The 21,464-nt window shown below is 44.4% G+C and overlaps 1 protein-coding gene across 3 annotated transcripts in view; it reads right to left on the bottom strand.

Annotated features, from left to right (window-relative positions):
• Window positions 1–21,464, bottom strand: part of KIF16B (kinesin family member 16B) — a 280,303-nt gene that overhangs the window by 125,039 nt on the left and 133,800 nt on the right. For all 3 annotated transcript variants that reach the window (XM_082670031.1, XM_082670032.1, XM_082670033.1), the window contains exons 15-17: window positions 19,836–19,973; window positions 4,651–4,733; window positions 3,022–3,110 (exon numbers count right to left, since the gene is read on the bottom strand). In XM_082670031.1, the coding sequence (XP_082526157.1) occupies window positions 3,022–3,110; window positions 4,651–4,733; window positions 19,836–19,973 (310 nt within the window). The remainder of the gene's footprint in view (window positions 1–3,021; window positions 3,111–4,650; window positions 4,734–19,835; window positions 19,974–21,464) is intronic.

Raw genomic sequence — 21,464 nt, 5'->3', positions numbered from 1 at the left:
GGCCATAACAGCGAGAGGCCCGCGTACCACCAAAAAAAAAAAAAAAAAAGCCAGTCACAAAAAGATAAATAATGTATGAATCCACTTATATGAGGTACCCAGAGCAGTCAAATTCAGAGACAGAAAATAGGATGGCGGTTGCCAGGGGTGAGGGGGAGGGGGGTTGGGATGTTACTGCTTAATGGGTACAGAGTTTCAGTTTTATAGGAAAAAAGTTCTGGAGGTTAGCTGCAACGATGTGAACGCACTTAACACTACTGTACGCCTAAAAATGGTTAAGATGGGAAATTTCATGTTAAGTGTATCTTAGCACAATTTAAAAAAAAAAGAGTGAAGAAATGAGTTAGCAAATGCTTATGAGTATAGAGAAAATAACTCTCTGTTGTATTTTGGGCCATACATTTTATTCATAATCATAAATTCTAAACACACTAAGCAGAACTTATAAAAACGTTACATGTACACAGGTGCTGTGACTGTGCCAGCAGAACCTGAGCTGCCATCTCTCCTGCTCCATCCTCCCAAACCCCAAAGTGCAGTTCCTCAAAGAATAGACATCTGTTTATCAAAGCAACCTGCTCACGCCCAGGCATGGCTTTCAGAGCGCCCCCCAGTCAGGCCCCAACCTGCGGAATCCTCTTATCACTTCCTAAGCTCAGCATGGCTGTGGCCAGCACTCACCTTGTTTGCTCATAAAATGTTCCTTCCCAGAACATCTCTCCAGGGGAAAACCTCTTCCTGCAAACATCTCAGGGCCCAGCACAGAATCCAGTTTTTTTTGTGCCTCTTGAACAGAATTCTCAAGTAGAACAGAAGGGAGTGATTTGGGGTTCCTACCTGGCGGGCATCCAGGGCTGAATCTCTGGTTAGTGTTCTATCCACTTTGTTCTCTGAGATAAGGCATCTTTATAGACTTCTAACATCTTTATATCCTCAACTATGGAGAAGAAAGTGCTGGACCAGGGACTTAGGAGGGTTACTACTTAAGGCTCCTCACAGCCCTGCTCTACCCGCCACACCACCCACCCCTTGCCATGGGCCCCGGCTATTTACCACAGGCTGCGCACTGCTACGGCAGTGAGAGTCCACAGAAGAGGGGGAGAACTGGGGACGATGTTACAAAGGGGACAATGCCTGGTCTCCATAAGCGTGGAGGACAAGTGGGTTCCCGTTATTTAGGCTTATGGCACAGATCCCATGATGCTGGCTGGAGGTGATCTCAACATCAAGAAAGATTCTTTCTGAAAGTCTCTGGTTTTCTACATCACCCAACACATTACAAGGCATGGCCACCGGAAGAGAATCCCTTCCAAGCACGTCAATTTGCACCATTCCCTTCCCATTGGCCCTCCCAGGTCACAGGCCACTAATCCTGAATCATATAACTTCCATGACTTCACGCTAAGTGGGTTCACACCCATGTGTCCATTTTCTTAGGCAGAGAGAACACGGCACCTGACACTTATGGTCTCCCCTCGCCCTCAATAAATGCGCGTTGTCCTATTGAAGCATCTCAGCCCTAAGTTTCCATCTTGAGAAACTAACACACTCTGTGTGCAGGCGCCTTATTAGATTTAAGTAACAACTATTCAGCTAGTGTCCAAGCAGTGAACATACTTCTTTCAACATTCTTCCCGTTTATCGCGTGGCGCTTAATTTAGGCCAAGGATAGTTACACCCGTAACATCAAAAAAGGTAAAAACAGCCCAGCTTGGCTTTAATCCCGCTTTGTTTGGCCGAGTCGCTGGAGCACAGAACTTTACAAGGTGTCTGCTTCCCATAAATCAGAGGCAGCGACTTCTCTCCAATTCTGTTTTAATTCATGGGTAATCATTCTCTAGAGCAGGTGGCAAGTTGGGGGCGGGGCCTGGAGTCGGGGGAATGAAGGTATGATGAAGTATTAAGTCATTTGAATTTGAATTTGTACAAATGAGTATTGCAAGGGTGGCAGATACGAAATGTGTCTGCTAACCGAAGCCAGATGAACAGGACGCAGCATCCAACCCATCCAGCACCCTCTCTTCAGCCGACCGCAGAGTGTTTCTCGTTGAATTCCCTGACAGCCTTGGCCTAAGTCTTCACTTTGTCACGAGGCCCTCTTCCCACCTTTTGCCTGAGGATCCCGAACATGAACTCGAGGTTATTCAACCAACTGCAGTGCCATTTGGAAACTGACTCGTGCACAGAAACACATTCCTTTGCATAATGTGTCATTTCCCACCATTTAGAACACCAATGCCCAGAGCAACTAGTGAAAATCCTTTTCCCCGCAAAGGGCACAGGTGTCTTACTAAAATTTCATTCTTAATCTGTCTGCTAAACATTCGTCAAGCATCTTATGTGAACGACACTCTAGAATACGGAAATTAGTAAGATAAGCCTCTGACCTCGAAAAACTTCCAACCTAATAGGAAAGATACACTGACTGAACCCTCACCCCACCGCCAGCCCAGGCTGCTCATCCCTGCCTCCCGCACCTCAGGAGCAGGTGCATCACCTGCCCAACTGTTTAAACCCGGAGCCTGGGAACCGCCCTTCATTCCACGATGCTCCATCACTATGGTGACCACCCAGACCCAAGTCACTGGTACCTCCCACCGGGAATAAGGAAGTAGCTTCCTAAATGGTCTCACACTTCTGTGCTACGTTCTCCAGATGACACACATTCTAATATTTGTAGTAAATTTATCTTCACGTTCCTCTACTGCTTAAAGACCTCAAATGGTTAGAAAACTCCTTCCAGGGGCCTCCAAGGCCCCACATCAGCTGCCCCCCGCCACCAGCCCTCCCTTCCCTCATCCTGTGCCGTGATTATAACTAAGTTAAAGGATGTCCATACACAGCAAGGGCTGTAAAGGAACGTGGAAAATGACTACGGCTGATGTGATAAGGAGGCCTGACTGCAGAAGTTTTATTTTCTTTAACTGACTTCTTTTTTTAATTAATGACTTTAATGGGGTCGACACAACAAACACCACAACAGTGAAAACCCCAGGGGAGGCAACGCCGCAGTCCACTCACCCTGGGTTGTACAGCATGACGGCAGAGAGGTTCTCGCAGGACTTGGACAGGTCGGTCATAGACAAGCTGAGGGAGGACAGAAGGCCACTCTAAGAGCAGACACAGGGCAGAGCGGTTACCTCGGCAGCAAGGGAAGGCCACGCTCTGTGCTCCCCACGCTCCACTGGGGAGAGGCAACGAGGGGCTCACGCCCCCCATCAGCCTGCACACAACTGGTCTCTCTGAGGACGCATGTCAGGGGTCAGGCCAGGGATCCGTCTGGAGCCCAAGCCCCACGCTAAGGCCAGCAGGGCCGCAGTGCGCTCGGGCAGGAACTGCACAGCCCTGTGGATCTCCTTGACCTGGCTGCTGCGTTCAAGTGGAGGGAAGGGGTCACGGCATCGGTGTCAACCCTGTCCCCTGGCAGGAGCAGTACTCACACTTGCTGAGTGACAAAGAGGGAGAGGGAGAGGTGGAGGGAGACCAAAAGAGCAACAGCCTAACCTGTTTGGCTTCCATGGAAAGTTTCCTAACATTTGTAGTAAATTTATCTTCACATTCCTCTACTGCTTAAAGACCTCAAATGGTTAGAAAACAGTCAAACTCCTTCCAGGGGCCTCCAAGGCCCCACGTCAGCTGCCCCGCACTGCCAGCCCTCCCTCCCCTCATCCTGTGTCATGATTATAACTAAGTTAAAACCTGTTTCCTTCCCTCTCTTCCCTGCAACTCTGTCCTGAAAAGGGCCCTCCAGGGCGACTCTGGGCTGGAACAGACAATAGGCTTCACAGGCTGGAACCGGCAGCCCTGGAGAAGGCTGGGGTTTGCGGCTTTCTCGTCATTCCGCATTTAAGGCACTGGCAACTCTGGGCAGCCCCAGCAAAAGCAGGCTGAGATGCGGGGCTGCAGCCCTGGCTCCCCGCTCGCTGGCCACGGGACAGGCCAACCTCAGTTTCTCATCTCGATCATCTGTGATGTGGGTGTAATAACAGCCTCTGTGCACATAAACTGGTACATGTGGAGGTTCTGCACAGTGCCTGGCTCACAGAAAACTCAGCTGTGACTTAATTCCCTTCCTCAGTCTACGGTCAACACGGTGTCCTAGACAGGTTTCTCTCCCTTCCATTTCTTCCTGTCTCTTTCTGGTCCTCTGCCCACCTCCCTCATCCAGTACTTCAAGGGCCCTCTAGTCATCCCCATCCAAGCTGAAGCCTCTTCCCATCGTCCTAAGTTCGCCCCCTCTCTGCTTCACACCCTCATCAAAAATCCAATTTACTGTGAATGAAAATAAAACGTGAGCCAACTTTTGGATGAAAGTGATTCTGATATGGGGTTAACTCTTAAAACAGATGCTCTTGAGTGGAAGGTACTCTCCACTTAATGTGAAATGACGCCCATCTCCTTTCAGGGGATGCAGCGCTCAACAGGAGGGTCGAGACGCAGTGTCTCTCCTCCTGCTCTGGATCTCACTTGCTAGCCTATTTCACCAGGGAGCCATGCGCTGGGAAACAAACCCTCTAGAATCAATCCAGGCTATGGGCTGGTTCGTGCTCCAGAAAGTTAAACTGCTGGAACCAGAGTGGAGACCCCCTCTTCCCCGACCCCAGCCCCTCCCAGAGCGGAGTGAGCTACAGGAGACTCCACACTGCTCACCTTCCTCTTCTCCCTGAGCCTGGCGGCCTCCTTCGGATGGTTAAAGCGAAACATATTGGTTCTTCCCAGGAGTATCACGGCACCTAAGAACACACAGAAACAGCAATGAGCTTACACTGAGCAACCTGGTTAGCTGGTGACATTCTAACATGGAATCCTGCAGCTGAGATGTGATTTCCAGTCCTACACAACAACAGAGTGAGGGGAGGCTTTCGTCGCAAAAGTCTGCTTACATAAGCCAATTCTAAATCTTCAAACGCTTTTATTTTTAGAGCCGAGTGTCACAATTCTCACGTTACCCAGGGCAGAAGTGAGGGATCTAAGCATGACAATATCATAAGAGATTTAAAACTCAGTATACAGATAATTTGACTTTTGATTGTTGAAAAGAAAAACAGAAATCAGGTAACCAAAGAGATGTGAGAATATCAAGCAAAGCATATGGTCACCAATTTAGGAAATGTTTATTAATGCCGATAGAAGTAGAAACCTCAAAGGACAGTGCATTCAAATGAAAACACGGTGAAACTGTCAGAGCAGTAGGTTTTTAGTAATAGGGTCACTGTTACTAAAAACTCCCTCAGAATTCGACAGGAAAGAAAATGCGCATATGCAGTGACTATTTCCACGTAAAAACACGGCTTCTTGAGAAAACCCTGTTTAGACGGCTACATTGGACACACAAGAACAGCTCCTTTGGACTGACTAGTGTCCTGCTTGTTCAGAAAATGATTGTACAAGGGGGAGAAGAATTCAGTGTAAATGCCCAAGGGTAACAAAATCATTAGGTGGGGAGGTAAATTTCAGCTTGATTAAGCAAACAGATGCGTTCTAAGATAGGAGCTGTCCCAAACTGGCATGGATGTCACAGAAGGCAGTGAGCTCCCTGTCACTGGAGGCATTTAGGAGATTTGCTATCTTTTCTGGTCCCATTCGCACCTGAGAGTCAACCAAGCCTCAAAACAAACCACCCCCCACCCCCAAACCCCATGTTCAATCTTTGTCCTGAAAAAGAATGTAACTTAGTTGTGAAGATAAGACATTCATGTAGAAGTCAACCACGACGGATCAAAGTGATGAGTGCAGGGTGCAGGAGGTGACACCAAGGACCTAAGCTGGGTCCCACAGGACAAGAGGGTGACAAGGGGAGGGGCTGAGCCTGAGACAGCAGATGGACCTCCTGGGCTCGGAGAAAGGAGAGAGTCAGGTCCAGCCAAGATGCAGGGGACGTGAAACAGCAGCAGGAACCCGTATTGGACAGATGAGGGAGAGAGAGACCGTGAAGAACTAGCAGCCGGGATAAAGAATCTGCAACGAAGGTCAGAGAAAAAAATCAGCTCACAGATGTGTTTTGTGTGTCCCGCGCAGATGTAAAAAACAAAATCCTTCACTGTCAACGGTTAAAAATCTGTAGTTTTCACATAAAAGTCTGAGTTTCTGGCTTCCCTTCAAAAATTAGAAGATGTGGTATCAGTAGATCTGTGCTGTCACTGGGCTACTGTTGGCTGCCTCCTCTGGACAGGGCACGTGACCTCTAGTTGGGTACCAGCTCCACCTGGACCCTGCAGGTAATAGCAATACCCCACATGGCCACTCTGGAGCTTCAGACCCGCACATCCACCTGCCTATGTGACATACTGTCACGGATTCTCAAAGGAGCTTCAAATTCAATACGGTTAGAACCTAGCGGGTTTAGATCGTAACCACGGCGAGCAATCGAAGGGTTGGTTCTGATGGCTGTCGTTTTTTAGCAGAAATGGAGTCAACGTGAGAAGCAGCACACGTTTTTGGGAGACTCAGAAGGGCAGCAGCGGATATTATCCACCTACAGTCTGCTTATCCCCCTCATATAAAATTGCATTCGTATATTTCCCAACTATGGAAAGGCACCATTACCACAATGAAGAAAGGTGTTTCCCACATGCCTTTTACGACTAGGACTCAAAACTGTGTGCCACACTAAAGTCAGAAGTTAAGTAGCCACGTCCAGGATATATGTGTATTTAACGCTCTTAAAATGACATGAGAGATTAACAAGGCAATCTCATTTGAGGTGCTAATTATACCTAATCCAATTCTTTTTTTTTTTTTCTGTTAATAAAATGCCCAGGCACACAAGTTGAAAATTGCTAAAATATGTTAATGGAAAAATAGGATAGTACTTCAGAGACATAGTTCATATCATGTTAACTCACTGAAAAAAATCTTGCCACCCATGTATTGGCATGAAATACACATAAAAATCCCTTCGAGGAGTTATGAAAGAAAACAAAACTACCCATGACCATTCCTTCTTTCCGTCCAAATAATGTGTATAAAGCACCTGGCACATAAAAGGGGCTCTGTTAAGGCTGGTGCCTTCTCTTTCCTCTATCGTATTCCTTTATGGACAAACCTACTGGCTTAAAAGATGTGCTTCATTTTTTCTTTTTCACATGCTGCAGCTGTGTGTCCACTCACTCAACAGATACTGAATGAACACTTACCGCGCTATGATAAGAACTGGGGGTGGGGATGCAGAGGTGAACGAGTGGGACACACACCTTGTCCTTAGGGAACTTGTGAACAACCAGGAGGAAGAGGTCACTAGCCAAACAAATAAACGCAAAGCTGCAACTGAAGGAGAGATACCCTGCCCCCGGCTCACGAGCACGCGAGGAGGGGGCTGGCTGCAGGGGAGGTTAGGGAACGATGCCGTGAAGGAGGTGGTGCTTAAGACAAGCTCTTGCGGGGCGGGGGGGCATATCCAACAGACTGTGACAGGAAGAAGTGATAATGATGATGAGTGATGGGAGACACGGCAGAGGGAACCAGGGGGAGCACTGCACAAGGTGAAGCTGGAGAGAGAGGGGAGGACGGAGCATGTAGAGTTGCTCGGGATACAGTAAAGCATCTTGTATTTCACGTAGGGGCAACAGCAAGACCCTGAAGGGCTTTGCGCAACAGCAGCACCACACAATCAGACGTGAGTTTCAGGAAGATCATTTTTTCTACTGTTTGAAGAATGTACCAGAGGGCGAGAGGAAATGTAGATAAACAAGGGAAGAGATTACTGCAGTGGTCCAGGTCAAACATGATGGCGGCTCAGAACTGGAAGGGAGGGGTAAGAGGTCAATAAACAGATCCAGAAGATACTTGGGAGATAAGCTCACCAGGACTCATGATGGGCCAGATAGGGGGACCGGGGAGGTGAAGAAGATGCTCCTGGGCTTTGCTGTAACTAGTTGGATGGGGACCTGTTCACACTGATTGAGAACACTGGAAAAGGACCAAAATCAGGTTGGGGGAGAAATCTTGAGTTTGGTTTTACACATAATGGATTTGAGATGCCTTTTGCAGATAGAAATATGGAGCTGAAGCTCCAGAAGAAACGCCTAGGAGCCCTCTCAGTCCATCTGTCCATCTACCAACCTGCCCACTTTCCCACCGACTTTACTCTCTATTATATATATATATATATGCATAGTTTTTGATAATTTGGTGCTCTGTGATGAGAAGATATGGTGCTGAAATAAAGCATATTTTGTTTAAGATGTTCTCCTGATGTTGGCAAGTATACTTTTGAAAGAACGCCTGGTTCTTATCAAGTATATTCTGTTAAATGATCAAAATGAAGAAATCTAGAAAGTTGGAGGATTAAGAATTGCTTATTAATCCTGATGGTAATTAAAAAAAAGTTTATAGATGAACTATATACCTCAAAATATAGAGACAGACATACATACATATGTATGTGTACATATCTACCTAAGATCCATGTGTATATACACATATACACACACATCTCTACAGATATCAGGTAGAGATGTATACATATATATGTGCATATACGTGTGTGTGCGTGAGAATGTGGTATCTCTCTATATACATGTGAGAGTCATCTCTAATAAAGGAAGCCACAGGTGTGGGAAAGAGGAGAGAACAGAGAGGTGGGAGAAAAGATGGCCCACCCAACACTGGGCACCTTGAGGAGCTTGGCTTTTAATGGCTCAAGGAGAGGAAGATGAACCTGCAAAGGAAACAGAGAAGGACCCTCAGAGGGGGAGAAGGAAAACCTCAGAAGCCCAGGGAAAGTGCGGTTGAGGTCTCCTGAGTGTGGACAACTCATTCAAGAAGTTTGTGTACTCTGCTGTACACCTGATACTAACACAATATTGTGAGTCAACTACACTTCAATAAAAAACAGAAGAAGAAAAAGAAGTCTGTTTATGAAGAGAAAGACAGAGCTGGTAGTAGCTGGAGCTGGGAGTTGACAGACCCTGTGGGATATTTTGTGGTATTTTTGTTTAAAGGAGACTTCTGAGTATATTTAAAAAGCAAAAAGCTGAAGGGGAAAAGGCAGTGAATGAATGAATGAGAGTGAGTGACGGTACAAGGCCTTCGGAAGAGACCCAGCTCATGTGTCCTGCCTGACGGGGTAAGCCCTCCAGGGCTCAGCTCCCTCACCAAGTCTTCAATGCCTTCCTTCCAGATCTTAAATTCTCCTTAACTATGAGCGACTCCCTGATCTGAGGTTAATGTGATTAATCACAGCACATGGACTTTCTGTGATGCACTTAATTTGTCATTTTTAGAGTATATCTAAACCTCCTTGAAATATATGATGGCATCTTTGAGATCACTTGAGAGCCTGTTAAATACTTGAGGACAGACAAATTCCAGACGATCTTAGAAGGGGATGGAGGGGAAACGATATTATAAAAAGGTAGACAAAGACATTTGGTAACAACAAAAAAAAGCTTCACTTAAGTCTCTGTGAATGAAACCACTGATTTTCTATTTTAATATTTCAGGCACACTGAAAAAAATTAAACATGTAAAGATTTCTAGTGATTTCTAAGGAGTGCAGGGATAATAATCATTAATATCACTATTAATTACGGTCCTCAAATTTTATGTGAGATTTTCTAATTCTGCTACTGCACGAATAAAAATCAACTGTTTTAGGGCTTCCCTGGTGGTGCAGTGGTCGAGAGTCCGCCTGCCGATGCAGGGGACGCGGGTTCGTGCCCCGGTCCAGGAGGATCCCACATGCCGCGGAGTGGCTGGGCCCGTGAGCCATGGCCGCTGAGCCTGCGCGCCCGGAGCCTGTGCTCCGCAACGGGAGAGGCCACAACAGTGAGAGGCCCGCGTACCGCAAAAACAAAAACAAAAATCAACTGTTTTAAATTAAATGTTGTCATATGAATATTTCTGAGGTGATGATGTTTGAATTATTTCATTCTGAGTTACCATTAATATGAACATATAAAACAACTGTATTCCCAAAAGGGTATGATGCAATGTAATACGAGCTTACAGGCCAAAAGCCAGGAGGCCTTCAGAAATTCTGCTTCAGGGCTCCACATTCTGAATTTAATCATACGTTAGAAAGGCCCTCCTCTACGCCCCAGCACACACACACACACACACACACAGGATATATAACGCATTGCTAAACCATGCTCAGTGAAAGAGAGGTTTTCATTTTAGATACAACAGTCAGAAAAGCAAAGCTCCATCCAGAAAAATGTTCTGGAATGGTATCGCATGAGAAGTTGGGTGAGGCAGAATGGGTGAAGCTCTTATTTCGTTTCCTAGTTCAAGCGAAAAGAAACTTGCTTTGTGTATGATAATTTCAAGTCGTATAAAAGGCCTTAAAGATATTTATACTAAAATAAGTTATGATAGTGGCACCATCTGGGGGCCCTGATAGAGTCTAATTTCCACTAACATATGCCAATACTTAAGAACAGATTATGTAATATGTTCTAGGGCCTTGGACCCTTGTGACATTGGCTTTTAAGACACTTGAACTGTAGTAATTTTTCTCTATCTCAAAATGGCTTTGGGCAGCGAGATGGGGATTTAAGATCTGACACGGCGCTTGTGGTGGGTATGAAAATTTCACACGAATACTAACGGATTCAAACAGGTCACATGGCTTGGGGCTGACAGCGGGCTCAGGTGAGTGACAGGCACCCGGCATCAAGGGTAGCAGGTATACAGCATGCCATCAGATCGCCTGTTAATATTTGTGAAGGATGTAAGTGCACGTGACACCTTACCAAAAAGCCACCTAGGCCCTGTCCTCTCCTTTTCAATGTTTATAATTCAAATGTGGACTTGTAATATCCTGCTTCAGATAAACCACTTAAACCCTTGTTTACTTCTGGCAAAGTAAAAATTGCCCAATTAGATTCTGGGACGCCAGAGAAGAAAGAAAATTGATTTTCAATCTTTGTTATTGAGATTTCCAGCCAAATAATCAACAAGAATCATTTGCCCAACTGTGTGCATGGGCTAAGTGTGGAGCTCTATAAAATTTCAAGATGCTCCAGTCCCATCCCCTCAAAGAAATTTTTAGGGGTGTGTGTGTGTGTGTGTGTGTGTGTGTGTGTGTGTGTGTGGGTGGGTGTGGGTGTAGGGTGAGCTCAATTTTTTCTTCTTAAAGCCTCAGGGGAGATACAAAAAGAGTATACGGAGCAGCTCTCATCCTTCCGAAAGACAATGGATTGAGTACAAGAGATAATTACAGGATGATTCCAGACAGCAGACAATGAAATGTTAAATTTTAAGGTACTGAATAGAAGGCATTACACTAACTGGTCAAACTATTAGCACAGTCATCCCTCATGGGGGATGGTTCCAGGACGCCCACAGGAAGACCAAAATCGAGGGATGCTCAAGTCCCTTGTATAAAATGGCCTAGTATTTGCACATAACCTACACAATCCTCCTTACTTATAATACCTAATATAATGTAAATGCTATGTAAATAGCTGCAAATACAATGTAAATGCTAGAGCACGGAAAATTCAAGTTTTGCTTTCTGGAACTCTCTGGAAATTTTTCCCTGAATATTTTCAACCTGCAGTTGGTTGAATTCACTGGGATGTGGAGCCACACATATGGAGGGCTGACTGTAACTCTCTTTCCGTTGGTACCTAGTAGCTCATATTCTTTGTTACTAACAATACTACTCATTCCGTTAGTAACAATCTCAACTATTCAGCCTTGCCTCCCACAGGCTGTCCACATCCCATCCTTCCCTCCAAAATGCCTCCCTTGCTCCCCTCTCCCTAAGCACCAAGAGTCTCCTACCTTCATCAACTCCTTCTCTTTACGGACCACCCCCAAGCCTCCCCAGGCTATAAAAACACTGTGCTGTCCTTCACCTCTGCAACCACATGACTAATCTGCTGAAGGGTTAGCACATCCCACAGAACATCCACGCCACCAGTCTGGGATCTGGGAGCCGGACAAACCTGCCAAGATTCAGCAGCCAATGCTACTTGGTCTCCTGCTGCTCCTGCCCCCCACCTCACCCACTTTCCAGCCTTTAGATAATTCTGTATCTAAGTCACTTTTTTCCATGGACCATTATGACAAATACATTCATTCATTTTGGAACTCGGCTTTGGGTAAATCTCTCCTTTCTCGTCAGTCTGAAGCCACGCTGTGGGAGAAGTTTTGGTTCTGCCCGAGATGGGACAGCATCGTCCACCTGCCTCTCCCTCTGAATGCAGCTACACCTGAGAGCCTGGACAGAACACGTGCAGCAGCTGCTTGAGGGGTCTGAAAACAAACAGAAGCGGGTGGATTGAAAGAGACCAGGACCTAAAGCACCACTGACCAATGATGAATTTACCATTGTTTCCCTCCAGTGTCCCCGGCTTCATCTGGGAAGAAACCCAAAAGTTGACATTAGTGTGAAAGAGAACTCCAGGAGAAGCTTCTAGTTTTGGTTCCAGGAGGAGGGAGAGGGTCCCCTAGCAGCAATAGTGGCGGCAGCAGGGGGTCCACAGATGCCTAAATCTGGGAGGCAGGGGAAAGTCTCTCTCCAATCCCAGAAGCTGTGGACCCAGGAGGGTAGGGCAGATGCCAGTTGTTTTATTGTTCTCCCCTCTGTCCTCTCACTGCTCGGCCCGGACATGGGCACAAGCACAGGAAGAACATGAAAGAGTGGTATAAATAAAGCTATATATATTTATATACTTTATAAATAAAGTATAAAGACGTCTAGCTGGAGGGCGGAAAAGGAAAGACCCAAGGAACCAGAAAGTACTTGAGAGATGGTGTAGAGGGAGAAGTTCAGGAAGGCAACCTCATGGAATTGTGTATGAATTCCTGGGCCACCCCCAACGGTGCACACATGGAGCTGACCCCCAGCAGCACACGGAGACTTTCAGAGTTAAACCAAGAGCCAGAACACGTCTCAGCTCCCAGGCTGGCCGGTGGATGGCACACACATAGGACAGACTGGAATAGCACCACAAAGGCTTGGAAAACTGAATGGGCCTTGGAACTGGAATCACGACCCACAGACTGATTCTCACTTATGGTCTAAATCCGACCAGGTCAACTGCCTGCTAAAACAAAGACGCAAAAATCAACATTTCCCATGGAACTGAAACAAGACCCTGAGTCTTACAATATAATATAGATATGTCCAAAATGCAATTCAATATTACTCAGCATATAAAGAACTGGAAAAAAAATCTCAACTTGCATAGCAAAACACAAACAACAGATGTTAATGCTGAGATCACAGAGATGTTGTACTTATTTGATAAAGACTTTGAATCAGCTATTATAAAATTGTTCAAACAATTTATCCTATAGGATGCCCTGAAAAATGTGTGTGAGGGGGTAGGGTAGGATCAGGGGAGAATGCCTAGATGAAAAAAGATAAACAAAAAATGTTAATAATTATTGAAATTGGGTGATGGGCACATGGAGGTTAATTATAATATTCTGTATTTTGTATGTGTTTGAAATTTTCCATAATAAAAAACTTTTAGTTTTCTATATCAGATGACTTAGAAATAAAAATGATGGGCCCTAAAAAAAAACAAAAACAAAAAAGAGGTCAAACATGGGTGAACACTCTTGAAAAATAAGAAGTTTCAACAAAGAAATAAAGTATACAAAAAAGAATCAAATATTACAACTGAAAAACACAGTAATCAAAATTTTAAAAACTCATTGGATGGGCTCAATAGCAGAATGGAGATGACAGAGAAAAGAAAACAACAGATCAGTTGAAATGATCTCATCTGAAAAGCGAAGAGGAAAAAAGTTTACAGAAAGGTAAAAATAAGTAATTAGAGCCTCAGGGATCTGTGGGACAATACTATAATATTAAACATTCATGTAACCAGAGTCCCAGAAAGAGAGATGAACGAGTATAGTGCAGAAAAACAATTTTTAAACAAATAATGGCTAAGAACTTCTCAAATCTGGAGAAAGATAGAAACGTACAGATTCAAGAAGCCCATTAACACCAAACAGGTAAACTCCAAGATATCCACACCAAGACACACTGTAAAGTCACCCTATGGGGATGTTGAGCTAAAAATGAAATTTAAAAAGGAGTGAGAGATCATGAAAACCAGATGTAATGATTCAAACAGGAGATGAAAGGGGTTTAAAGAAACTGACAAATGGTTGTCTCCTGCGCCAAAGTCTGGGGCAAGAATTTGTGGTTAGCCTTGGCCCTCATACTGACATGTTCTGATACAGGTGCATCAGAATCACCTGCAGAATTTATTTTATTAAAAAAAAACCCAAAACTAGATTGCTGGGCCCACCCCCAGATTTTCTGATTTGGCGGGTCAAGGATGCGGCTTGGCAATTTGCATTTTTTTTTTTTTTTTTTTTGCGGTACGCGGGCCTCTCACTGTTGTGGCCTCTCCCGTTGTGGAGCACAGGCTCCAGACGTGCAGGCTCAGTGGCCATGGCACACGGGCCTAGCCGCTCCACGGCATGTGGGATCTTCCCAGACCGGGGCACGAACCCGTGTCCCCTGCATCGGCAGGTGGACTCTCAACCACTGCGCCACCAGGGAAGCCCGAGAAACAGTTTTAAGATGGAATTGTATAGTAATACAATCCTACCTCAAGAAACAAGAAACATCTCAAATAAACAACTAACTTTACACCTAAAGGCACTGGAGAAGAACAAACAAAACCCACAATTAGTAGGAGGAAACAAATCATAAAGATCAGGGCAGAAATAAATGAAACAGAAACAAAGAAAACAACAGCAAAGATCAATAAAACTAAAAGCTGGTTCCTTGAGAAGATAAACAAAATTGATAAACCATTAGCCAGACTCAAGAAAAAGAGGGAGAAGACTCAAATTAATAAAAGTAGAAATAAGAAAGGAGAAGTTACAACGGACACTGAAGAAATACAAAGCATCATAAGAGGCTACTACAAGCAACTCTATTCCAATAAAATGGACAACCTGGAAGAAATGGACAAATTCTTAGGAAGGTACAACCTTCCAAGATGGAACCAGGAAGAAATAGAAAATATGAACAGACCAATCACAAATAATGAAACTGAAACTGTGATTAAAAATCTTCCAACAAACAAAAGTCCAGGACCAGATGGCTTCACAGGTGCATTCTATCAAACAATTAGAGAAGAGCTAACACCCATCCTTCTCAAACTCTTCCAAAAAACTGCAGAGGAAGGAACACTCCCAAACGTATTCTACAAGGCAGGCCAACATCACCCTGATACCAAAACCAGACAAAGATACTACAAAAAAACAAAATAACAGACCAATATCAGTGATGAATACAGATGCAAAAATCCTCAACAAAATACTAGCAAACAGAATACAGCAATACATTAAAAGGATCATACACCATGATCAAGTGGGATTTTTCCCAGCAATGCAAAGATTCTTCAATATATGCAAATCAATCAGTGAGATACACCATATTAACTAACTGAAGAATAAGAGAAATATGATCATCTCAATAGATGCAGGAAAGCTTTTGACAAAATTTGACACCCATTTATGATAAAAACTCTCCAAAAAGTGGGCACAGAGGGAACCTACCTCAACATAATAAAGGCCATATATGACAAACCCACAGCAAACATCATTCTCAGTGGTGAAAAACTGAAAGCATTTCCTCTAAGATCAGGAACAACACAGGGATGTTCAACTCTCGCCACTCTTATTCAACACAGTTTTGGAAGTCCTAGCCACGGCAATCAGAGAAGTAAAAGAAATAAAAGGAAAACATATTAGAAAGGAAGAAGTAAGACTGTCACTGTTTGCAGATGACGTGATACTATACATAGAGTATCCTAAAGATATCACCAGAAAACTACTAGAGCTAATCAATAAATTTGGTAAAGTTGCAGGATACAAAATGCACAGAAATCTCTTGTATTCCTATACACTAACAACGAAAGATAAGAAAGAGAAATTAGGGAAAAATCCCATTCACCACTGCAACAAAAAGAATAAAATACCTAGGAATAAACCTACCTAAGGAGGTAAAAGACCTGTACTCAGAAAACTATAAGACACTGATGAAAGAAATCAAAGATGACACAAACAGATGGAGAGATATACCATGCTCTTGGATTGGAAGAATCAATACTGTGAAAATGACTATACTACCCAAAGCAATCTACAGATTCAATGCAATCTCTATCAAATTACCAATGGCATTTTTTATGGAACCACAACAAAAAGTCTTAAAATTTGTACAGAGACACAAAAGACCCCGAATAGCCAAAGCAATTTTGAGGGAAAAAAACAGAGCTGGAGGATCAGACTCCCTGACTTGAGACTATACTACAAAGCTACAGTAATCAAGACAATATGGTACTGACACAAAAACAGAAATATAGATCAATGGAACAGGAGGGAAAGCCCGAAGATAAGCCCACACACATATGGTGAACTAATCTATGACAAAGGAGGCAAGGATATACAATGGAGAAAAGACAGCCTCTTCAATAAGTGGCGCTGGGAAAACTGGACAGCTACATGTAAAAGAATGAAATTGGGCTTCCCTGGTGGCGCAGTGGTTGAGAGTCTGCCTGCCGATGCAGGGGATGCAGGTTCGTGCCCCGGTCCGGGAGGATCCCACATGCTGCGGAGCGGCTGGGCCCTTGAGCCACGGCCGCTGAGCCTGAGCGTCCGGAGCCTGTGCTCCGCAACGGGAGAGGCCACAACAGTGAGAGGCCCGCGTACCGCAAAAAAAAAAAAAGAATGAAATTAGAACACTCTCTAACACCACACACAAAAATAAACTCAAAATGGATTAAAGACCTAAATGTAAGACCAGACACCATAAAACTCTTACAGGAAAACATAGGAAGCACATTCTTTGACATAAATCGCAGCAAGATGTTTTCTGACGCACCTCCTAGAGGAATGAAAACAAAAATAAACAAATAGGACCTAATGAAACTTAAAAGCTTTTGCACAGCAAAGGAAACCATAAACAAGATGAAAAGGCAACCCTCAGAATAGGAGAAAATATTTGCAAACGAATCAATGGACAAAGGATTCATCTCCAAAATATATAAACAGCTCACAAAGCTCAATATTAAAAAAACAAACAACCCAATCAAAAAATGGGCAGAAGACCTAAATAGACATTTCTCGAAAGAAGACATACAGATGGCCAAGAGGCACATGAAAAGCTGCTCAACATCACTAATCGTTAGACAAATGCAAATCAAAACTACAATGAGGTATCACCTCATACCAGTCAGAATGGCCATCATCAAAAAATCTACAAACAATAAATGCTGGAGAGGGTGTGGAGAAAGGGGAACCCTCTTGCACTGTTGCTGGGAATGTAAATTGATACAACCACTATGGAGAACACTATGGAGGTTCCTTAGAAAACTAAAAAGAGAACTACCATATGACCCAGCAATCCCACTACTGGGCATATACTCTGAGAAGACCACAATACAAAAAGAGACATGAACCACAATGTGTATTGCAGCTCTATTTACAATAGCCAGGACATGGAAGCAACCTAAGTGTCCATCGACAGATGAATGGATAAAGAAGATGTGGCACATATATACAATGGGATATTACTCAGCCATAAAATGAAATGAAACTGAGTAATTTGTAGTGAGGTGGATGGACTTAGAGTCTGTCATACAGAGTAAAGTAAGTCAGAAAGAGAAAAACAAATACCGTATGCTAACACATATATATGGAGTCTACAAAAAAAAAAATGGTTATGAAGAAACTAGAGGCAAGACGGAAATAAAGACATAGACCTACTAGAGAATGGACTTGAGGATATGGGGAGGGGGAAAGGTAAGCTGGGATAAAGTGACAAAGTGGCATAGACATATATACACTACCAAAGGTAAAACAGATAGCTAGTGGGAAGCAGCCACATAGCACAGGGAGATCAGCTCAATGCTTTGTGACGACCTAGAGGGGTGGGACAGGGAGGGTAGGAGGGAGACGCAAGAGGCAGGGTATATGAGGATATATGTATGCATATAGCTGATTCACTTTGTTTTTTGTACAGCAGAAACTAACACAACAATGTAAAGCAATTATACTCCAATAAAGATGTTAAAAAAAAAAAAAAAACACATGCCCCCAATGTTCATTGCAGCACTATTTACAATAGCCAGGTCATGGAAGCAACCTAAATGTCCATCAACAGATGAATGGATAAAGAAGATGTGGTACCTATATACTATGGAATATTACTCAGCCATAAAAAGGAACAAAATTGGGTCATTTGTAGACACGTGGATGCACCTAGAGACTGTCATACAGAGTGAAGTAAGTCAGAAAGAGAAAAACAAATACAATATACTAACGCATATATGTGGAATCTAGAAAAATGGTACAGATGAAGTGGTTTGCAAGGGAGAAATAGAGACACAGATGTAGAGAACAAACGTATGGACACCAAGGGGGGAAAGTAGGGGGGAGGGTGGTGGTGGTGGGATGAACTGGCAGATTGGGATTGACAATATATATACTAATATGTATAAAATAGATGACTAGTAAGAACCTGCTGTATAAAAAAAAGAAAAAAGAAAAAAAGAAGTTCTTGGGCTTCCCATGGCTCAGTGGTTAAGAATCTGCCTGCCAATGCAAGGGACACGGGTTCAAGCCCTGGTCCAGGTAGATCCCACATGCCATGGAGCAACTAAGCCCATGCGCCACAACTACTGAACCCATGCTCTAGAACCCACAAGCCACAACTACTGGGCCTGCGTGCCACAACTACTGGAGCCCATGCACTCTAAGGCCCGTGGTCCACAACAAGAGAAGCCACCGCAATGAGAAGCCCACACACCACGACGAAGAGTAGAGAAAGCCCACGCCGGCATCAACAAAGACCCAATACAGCCATAAATAAATAAATAAATAAATTGTTTTAAGTTCTTGCAAATATTCCATAATACTGAAATTATTTCAAAAGAAAAAAAGACATGATACCAGATCCTGTCTGTATAACTATAACTATTCATAAAAAGAATGTAAACAAAGTAATAAAATTATTAAAAGAAGCTACTGTGTTAAGGTTTTGCGTTTGAAGAGCACATTTTGAACTTCACAAATTCCTTTAAAGTCTTATTTCCATAACAGCAGCAACTTTTAAGTCAATATATAGATGTTTAATTCAACAAGACAACAGGCATTTTATAAAGAAGTTCTCCAGGGCTTCCCTGGTGGTGCAGTGGTTAAGAATCCACCTGCCGGGGCTTCCCTGGTGGCGCAGTGGTTGAGAGTCCACCTGCCGATACAGGGGACACGGGTTTGTGCCCCGGTCCAGGAAGATCCCGCATGCCGCGGAGCGCCTAGGCCCGTGAGCCATGGCCTCTGAGCCTGTGCGTCCGGAGCCCGTGCTCCGCAACGCGAGAGGCCACAACAGTGAGAGGCCCGCGTACCGAAAAAGAAAAAAAAAAAAAAAGAAGAAGCCGCCTGCTAATGCAGGGGTCAACAGTTTGAGCCCTGGTCCAGGAAGATCCCACATGCCACAGAGCAACTAAGCTCGTGCACCACAACTACTGAGCCTGCGCTCTAGAGCCCGCCAGCCACAACCACTGAAGCCCGTGCACCTAGAGCCCGTGCTCCGTAACAAGAGAAGCCACCGCAATAAGAAGCCCGCGCATCGCAACGAAGAGTAGCCCCCGCTCGCCGCAACTAGAGAGAAGCCCGCGCACAGCAACAGAGACCCAATGCAGCCAAAAATAAAAAATTAATTAATTAATTAAAAAAAAGAAAAAGAAGTTCTCCAGCAAAAGAGAAAACAGCCTAATGAAGCAAACAGTCTTCATCCTTCTTACACCTAAAGTGTAATTAATTCTAAGATGCACGTGTTCCCCCATTACCTAACCAACCTGTTTTCTAGAAACAACACATACAAAGAACTCAGAACCAAAAGCCAATACCTTGATTGAGATGCGTGGCCTCCATGATCTGAACACCGTTCACAGAGCACTGGGACCCGCTCAGGGGAATCAGTGTCACCGTCCCCCCGACATTTTCAAAGATGCAATGCTCACTCTCCAAGTCGAGGCCGTGAAGAACTAAGATGGGAAAACAGAGGAAGAAAAGATTTCCTTTGGTATCTAGTGCAATGATTCCCAACCTTCATTTATTTTCTCATATTCTTTCTTTTCCATACAAAACTGTGAGGTGAACATTTATGTGTAGTGAGAAAACTGAACTTCAGCAGTTCCTGGCATCAAGTGACAGACCCATCCCCTGAGTGCTACTCGGTGGGTCTGGACATCCCCTGTATAAGGGAGTAAGTTCTGGCACGTTCCTTTATTTCATCTTCGGGGAGAAAACAGTTGAGTAACTTGTCTTAACTGAATACCACTGAGTCACTCCTGCTTCAGTCTAAATAACCTTCCTCCTCCAGTTACCCAAAGGTCACAGTAAAATGGAAGAGACAAAAAGGGCCCCGTGGTTCAAGGATTTCCTGTGACCTCCACACTTACCGCCACTGCGTTCCAGGAGCACGTACCAAAGGTAAAAGGTGAACATGGCAGGGCATGGATCCTGGGAGGCCCGAGGAAGTCTGCAGAAGTCCTGAGATGACCCAGCCACAGCCTGTGCCGATTCTGAGAGAACCTGACCTCCACAGATCTCTCAGAGCACGTGGCTGCTCAGGGCTACCGACTCCCATCCGACCACCCTGAGCTGCTCGTGTGTGACGAGTGGCCAGGCATGGACATGAATGCCTGTCACACAAACCTACGTGATTTCAGGCCCAGTTCTTGGCCAGCTTCTCGGAAGCACAAGCCAACGGCTCCCACTACTCCCCTCAGAACTGCACTACTGGACTTTTCTGTTCACAGGAAACATGTGTTCTTAGCCCTTACCGCATTTATAACAAACCCAAAGGTCACACGTATTGATAGTTTAATGGTGAGAGGAAGAGGCCTGACACCTAGTTTCACCCAAAATCAGCTGAATCCAAGGACTTCCAGGAACTGGTTTCCGGCTCTCCCAGATTCACTATAAATAGTAAATACACATAGGAAATGGGAGCTTTGGCCTGATTAATAGCTTACACTTGGCATGAAAGCAAGCTCATCGCCAGCAATTCTAAAAGCAGCTGAGAAGATATAATTCTTCCCCTGACAATCCCCACCTTGCCACACACACATGCACACATGCACACGCACTCTACCACCGCCACATGCATTCCCTAAGTTATGCTACAATATAAAGCCTAGCAAGACCTCACCTGGGTACCTCACAAAGACTTTGGGGAAAGCCAGAAGTCTGTGTGTGTGTGGATGCTGTGTACGTGTGTGTCCTACTTTCTGTCCTCATCCTTGCACAGGTAAGTGTCGACTGGGTAGGATTTCCCATCAAAGGGTCTTATATCTTTTATCTGTACCTGTTAGCATATTTCCACTGTGACAAGAGTAAAGTGATTTAACTAACAGCACCCTTGAAAGGCGTGACTGAGGATAGAAGGCATGCAGGGTGGGGGAAAGGATTCACAGTCCCATTTTATTCACTAACTAACTGTTCTGTGTTAGTCATTTGACCTGAGTTCAAAA

This window comes from Grampus griseus (genome assembly GCF_964374135.1).
Source record: "Grampus griseus genome assembly, chromosome: 14".
Classification (NCBI taxonomy): domain Eukaryota; kingdom Metazoa; phylum Chordata; class Mammalia; order Artiodactyla; family Delphinidae; genus Grampus; species Grampus griseus.
The sequence above is the reverse complement of the archived record's forward strand: the minus strand, read 5'-3'. Positions and strand labels throughout refer to the sequence as shown.